The following is a 6,016-nucleotide window of genomic DNA, read 5'->3' on the forward strand; positions in this document are numbered from 1 at the left end:
TCACGGTACCTGCCAGGGGGAGGGAGCTAACGGGGCGAGGGGAAGGGACAGGGACAGGGGCAGAGAGTTTCCTCGAGTCTCCTCCAAAGGGACGCGGAGGGAGCAAGCCCGCGGCAGCAGCAGGTGAAAGCCGGGGAAGGGGCGGGAGCAGCCGGCCAGCCGCACATCTGGATGGGAGTTGCCAGGCGGATCCAGGGATGGGGGGGTCGTAGGAGCCAGGAGCCTAGATTATAAGAGGACCGAGCCCCTTTCCCCAGCCCTCCCTCCCCCCCCCCCCATTGCAGGCACCGAGGGGGAAGGAAGACAGGCACCGGCTGAAGATGCAGCTGACTCGGGGCTGCTTCGTCTTCCTCATCCAGGGAAGCATCCATCTGCTGGTGAGTGACCGGCGGGCCCGAGCCCTGGCCCGGCGGGGTCGGGAGGCGAGAGGAGGGCGGCTGCTTTAAAGTGCACCGATGATCCCTTAAGAATCGTACCCCCTCCCCCCCCCAGTAAATAAAGAGCCTCCCCAAACTTCTGGGATGTTGCAGCCGTGCGGTGGCAGGGAAGGAGGGAGGAGGACACAGCTCCCGCTCAAGTCTTGGGGCTTAGAGGACTCCTCTCCCCCGCTCCGATCGCCCCGCGAATGCCCCCGGGCTCCCCCAGCTGCAAGCGGCCGCGGGAGGTGGCCCCTGGCCGGAGCAAGCCGAGGTGGGAGGAGATCCGGGAGGGCTGCGGCTGAGCTGACCTTGGCCGGGATCCCCCTGTGCCCAGCGAGCCTTTAAAGCCGAGCAAACGGAGAAGGTCCGAAATCACCACGAAATACTGCTCCCCCCACCCCACGGTGAGGGGGACCTGCATCCGCAGTCCCTGCCTCGACCCTGTCCAGCTGTTCTCCGAGTGCGCTGTGCCCCCCGTAGCCACACAGCCCTTGCCCGCCCTTTCACCCCCGTGCCACATAGTCCCCAAGGCAGGTGCAAGCTAATGCTCGTCCCCCAGTGCCAGGGGGCCATAGGGACTCGCTCTCAGAACTGCAGGCAGATCTCGCAGCAGAGGGGGAGGCAAGGGGCGCCAGCCCTGGCAGAGGTATGGGTCTTGGTGTGCAAGGGCTGGGCATTTGCTTCTGCCATCACTTGGCACAGCTGTCCCTGCTTCCACCTATCCCTGTGCCCTGCCATAGTGGCTCCAGCCCAGAAAAGTGAGCAGGTAGGGGCTGGTCAGTCAGTAATGTTAGGCCACCCCTCAGCATGGGGGTAGGTACAGGGAGCAAGGCCCTGAGGCTAGTATTTTTATTGCAGCTTATGTTCAGTCATTAGAGTTACTTCCAGTTGACCCCTACAATCCCCTTCTTCCTTCTGCTTCCCCACTTTCTTGACCTTTGAATAGAGGTCCCTGCGGTAGGAGTTGCTCTACCCCAGGCAGTTCACCTGACATTTCCAAAAGGTGCAAGGACTGGACTGTACTATTAATGAAGGCATAGGAACTCCCAGTCTCCCCCTAGGGAAAACCAGTAGTTCAGTGCAGAATGAAAGGAGGATGATAGAGAGGGGAAGGAACGAGCGAGAGAGAGAATGGGTTTTGTGGAAGGTGATTCCAAGCATGAAGAGAAGATTGAGAGAAAAGAAAGGTGTACAAGCAGAAAGGAAAAGGATGAGAAAGAGGAAAAGATGAGAGAAGTGATGACATCTCTAGAGAAGTAGAAAGGCAGTGGAGAGTAAGAATGGGTAGAAGGAGAAGGAATCTACCTCTCATTCTCTCCCATTGTTCTCTTCAGGTGATCTGTGGACAAGATGATCTAGGGGAGGATTCAGAGCAAGGTGAACCTGATGCCCAAGACAGATCCCAAGTGCAGAAGAAGGGACTTCGGCAAGAGCTGCCCCAGTTAGCTCAAGCCTTATTTCAGAACTCTACTCTCCTGGAGCTGGTCTCAGGTTCACAGAAATTCTGGGAAATGCTGGACAATGCATCTGAGCTAGACCGGGATCCACATGCTAGAGGACGCAGGGACTCTGTGACAAATACAGGCAAGTTTAAGAAAATTTTTGGCTGGGGGGATTTTTATTCCAATATCAAGACAGTGAAGCTAAACCTCTTGATTACTGGGAAAGTTGTTGATCATGGCAATGGCACAGTCAATGTCTTCTTCCGGCACAACTCCACTGGGCAGGGAAATATCTCTGTCAGCCTTGTCCCTCCAACCAAAGCAGTGGAATTTGACCTTGAGCAGCAGATCTTCATCGAGGCCAAAGAATCCAAGGTCTTCAACTGCCGAGTGGAATATGAGAAAGTGGATCGTGCCAAGAAAACCACACTCTGTACCTATGACCCCTCCAAAACTTGCTACTATGAGCACACCCAGAGTCATGTCTCCTGGGTCTGCTCTAAGCCCTTCAAAGTCATCTGCATCTACATCACCTTTTACAGCATAGACTACAGGCTAGTGCAGAAGGTGTGTCCTGACTATAACTACCATAGTGATGTACCTTATTACCCCTCTGGATGATAAACTTTTTCCATCTCAGGGATGGCCCAGAGACTGTTGTACTGTGGGGAATGTTTTGCAAGCAGAATTGGAGTACAGGGTTCTCTAGAAACCAGAGTTCTGATGCAAACAGGAGGAAGAAGAGTACCTATTCTCCCTAAAAGCCTGAGTGTTAGGGAAAGGAGTAATAGATTGAGGGTACTGGCATTTCTAAACCTGACCCAGATCCATGGTCTTTAGAAACTAACATATGGGAGCAGGGCCCGGATCTAGGCTACAGATAAATAGAACATGGAACACGACTGGGATTCAGGTTTCTCAGTACAAGAATACTTGCCTGGATCTAGGTCATATTGTCACGAAACGGAAGTCTGGATATTGGGTAAAGAGGTCAAGAGAAGTATGCTGACAGACAAGGAAAAGGAAAAAAGAAAACACTGTGGCCCAGATCAAGAACAAGAGATCTCTATGAAGATAAGGATATTAATGGACTTGTAATAGTTCATTAAAGATGGCTGTAAGACATCATTGGCTAATTACCAATATACTCTACAGAAGTATGAGCTGGAGTTGAGTATGGGGTCTCACATGTCTAATACAGATTTGGGTGCAAGTATGTCCAGAGACTAAGCATTAAGGGCTCAGAAACACACACGTGTTGGAGGGTCCTCCGACTCAGTGGGCACTAAAGGGAAAAGGAACACTAGATTATGTTATTGATGTTGTCAAGTCAAGGTGAAATAACAGCTCTTCTCACCACAAGGTTTTCAGGGACTCTCGGCCACTCTGAGCATCTGGAGATTTTGCTGAATCTCAGAACTATGGATTTACAGATAAAGAAACTCTGGTCAAATCTGTCAAATATGCTGACGCAGTATATGATTCATGCCTTCCCTTCATTTCACAACTATACCCCTTATCACTCCTGTTCTCTCCCTCCCATCTGCGTCCTGTACCTTCTGCTCTCTGTCATGTCAGTATCCCCCATTCTTCCTGTTCATTTCTCTCTCTCTTTTTCTCTGTAGCCGATCTTCTTCTATTCAGCATTCAGGTCCATTTCTCCTTCTTAGCCCAAAATACTCTGTAGTTTCTGTATTTCTTTGGTGAAAAGGGGGCGTGCGTGTGTATGTGTGTGTATAAAGTAAAGCTCTGACTGTATTATTTAAATTTTACTTTTAAAAAAAAAGATGCTGTCCTTGAAATGGAGAATAAAGTTTCCCCAGTGCTATGAAGGAAAGTCAGGTGTTTGGGTTTTTTTTAATAGTTATTTTTAAATAAAAAAAACCTCATCTCTGCAATGTCTTTTCTCTGGTTAAAGAAAAAAAATCCTTGGTAGATAAATAAGGTACAAAATTCATGCCCTCTCAACCCTACAACATGCCTACTCTGTTCTATTCAGATTCTTCAGCTACACTCACTTACTCTAATATTTAAGCCACAGATCTACTTTTTTTATGAAGACTGGGACTTGAACTGCTGAACTTTAAAGTCAGGTAGGTTGCTATTTCTCTGCAGAGGGGTGCATTTTGAATTACGAATTTAGCTTTCCTAACCTCAGATCTCTTTCTTTTCATGTATGTTAGAACAGGCTCTTACTTTGTCTGCCCATGCACATAGTAATTCTTTTAAAGAGGCAAAACTTGTCCTCACCCCCAGAAGCCTACCTTTATTTCTTGAAGATTTCACAGCTGCCCAGCATTGTGTTGGGTTACAAGACTTTATCCCATCCAAGTTCTAAGCAACACTCATATGTAGGTTAGTTATGCATTAAAATTAAATGACACTTAAGGCAGGTTTTGTAATCAGGTACGTTGGAGTTTTTGTTTAGGCAAGTTCAGTGTTTTGAAAAGCTCTCTTAGTTCATGTTGAACAAGGATTATCCCCCACCCCTTGCCCTCACCCCCGAAGTTTCAGCTTCCTTTAAAAAGAAATACGTTAAACACTTTTCTCCCACCACAAGCAAACAAAAATAAAAGCAAAACCATAAGAAGTTGATCATTTGGAGAATTAAATGGCAATTTTAAGAGCCAGAGGAACAAACAACTAGGCTATAAAGGAAACAGCATTTAGAAAGTGATATGGCAGGCCAGTGGTTACTAGGAGACCGGCACTGTCCATTATTGTCGATTGGAAGGAGAGGATTCTAACTAGCCAAGCAACATAAGACACTTGGAAGAGAGAATTTCACTAAGCTAAAGGGCAAACAATAGAAAAGATGTAAGCTAAATACAGGTTCCATTATCTATCTGGCTTGCCCCGCTTTGTTACAACTAGATCTGTTCACGATCCTTTGTAACAAATTTATTCAACAAAATTTCACCATCTGTTCACCAAAGTTTCTAAGAATAGATTGAGGTTTATTCTGAATTTATTTAGCTCTGTTTTGCAATTATTTACTCTTGGGCTTACGATACAAACTAAGTTATGTAAGGGAGATAACTACACAGTATTGTTTCTGCTTCCTGACTAGGCAAGTCCAACTCTTGTGATTGGAACTCTGATTTAAATACATGTAGAGGAAGCAAACTTCAATTATTATTAACAGTGGAAAGCAATGTGAAATGCAGGACATACAGCAAGGGGAATTAAAAAAAAATCATAAGACTATTTACAGGACATTTTTGTAAAGAACTATCCAATCTCAGCTTATAAAACACAGAATACTACCATCTAGAATAACTCAATTCAGTGCCAGCTGATGTTTATGTCCAAGGAAGAAAACAGCCTTGATTGCAACTGCTAATTGCCACGATGATGAACTGTACCAGTAAGTATCTGTGAATTTTCTCCCTAGTTCATTAATAAACTTTCTCCCTTCCCCACAAAAAAAATTCTAATTTAAATTTAATGATACTCAAAGCTCTGCATCACTAACCCATGCTTTTGCACATTCAGAAACCCAGCCTCTATGAATGTTTTACTGTTAACGTCACTTTTACAGCTGCCCATGCTATGGGATCTCCAGGGGAAAACAAAACCAGCCAATCTGTGTAATCCAGAGCAGCAAAAAAGAAAGTCAAGAACTGTCCCCCTCCAAAAACTACTGGGAAACGAGTCAAATTTAGTTATGGAATTCAAAAGCAACACCTGTCTCTGAGTAAAAGCAATTAGATGGAATCACAGAAATTTGAGCTGGAGATCATCATCAACATCCAGTCCTCTGGTCTATTCCCTTCTCATTGGTTTCATTCTGTCGTTTCAGCTGGCTTTCACAATTCCCCTTGTAAGGCAATAGGTCTTGTAGTCAGGCCATTTTCCCTCTCTTCATATCCAGTCTAAATGATTATTTGTTAATTTAAACCCTTTTCTCCTAATTATTTCCCAGAGTAACAGCCTAAAAGTAGACCCCAAATTGATCTCCTTCACTGGTTGTTCAGATCCTATACCCAAATGATTCTCTCTCCTTTGTTGTTGTCATCTGGTCAAGTGCACTTAGCTTCTTCCCTTTTCTCTCAAGTCAGCTTATTCCACAGACTATATCCAAAAAACAGAAGCAACCAAACACTTGCAGCATTAAAAGAATTATTTGTCCCCCTCAACTGTATACACCAGTAG

At 45.9% G+C, this 6,016-nt stretch overlaps 1 protein-coding gene across 1 annotated transcript; it reads left to right on the forward strand.

The window, feature by feature from the left end:
• Positions 1–254: 254 nt before the first annotated feature.
• Positions 255–3,607, forward strand: NXPH3 (neurexophilin 3). The gene is made up of 2 exons (XM_090041216.1): positions 255–377; positions 1,754–3,607. The coding sequence occupies exons 1-2, from the start codon at positions 321–323 to the stop codon at positions 2,480–2,482; spliced, it is 786 nt and encodes a 261-aa protein (XP_089897342.1). The 5' UTR covers positions 255–320; the 3' UTR covers positions 2,483–3,607.
• Positions 3,608–6,016: the final 2,409 nt, after the last annotated feature.

Source organism: Crocodylus siamensis, chromosome 4 (genome assembly GCF_052110815.1).
Source record: "Crocodylus siamensis isolate JL-2025a chromosome 4, ASM5211081v1, whole genome shotgun sequence".
NCBI lineage: Eukaryota > Metazoa > Chordata > Crocodylia > Crocodylidae > Crocodylus > Crocodylus siamensis.

Coding starts and splice junctions, on each gene's coding strand:
- NXPH3 (XM_090041216.1), top strand. CDS start 321: ATGCAGCTGACTCGGGGCTGCTTCGTCTTCCTCATCCAGGGAAGCATC. Junction 378..1,753: donor AGGGAAGCATCCATCTGCTG/GTGAGTGACCGG, acceptor TGTTCTCTTCAG/GTGATCTGTGGACAAGATGA.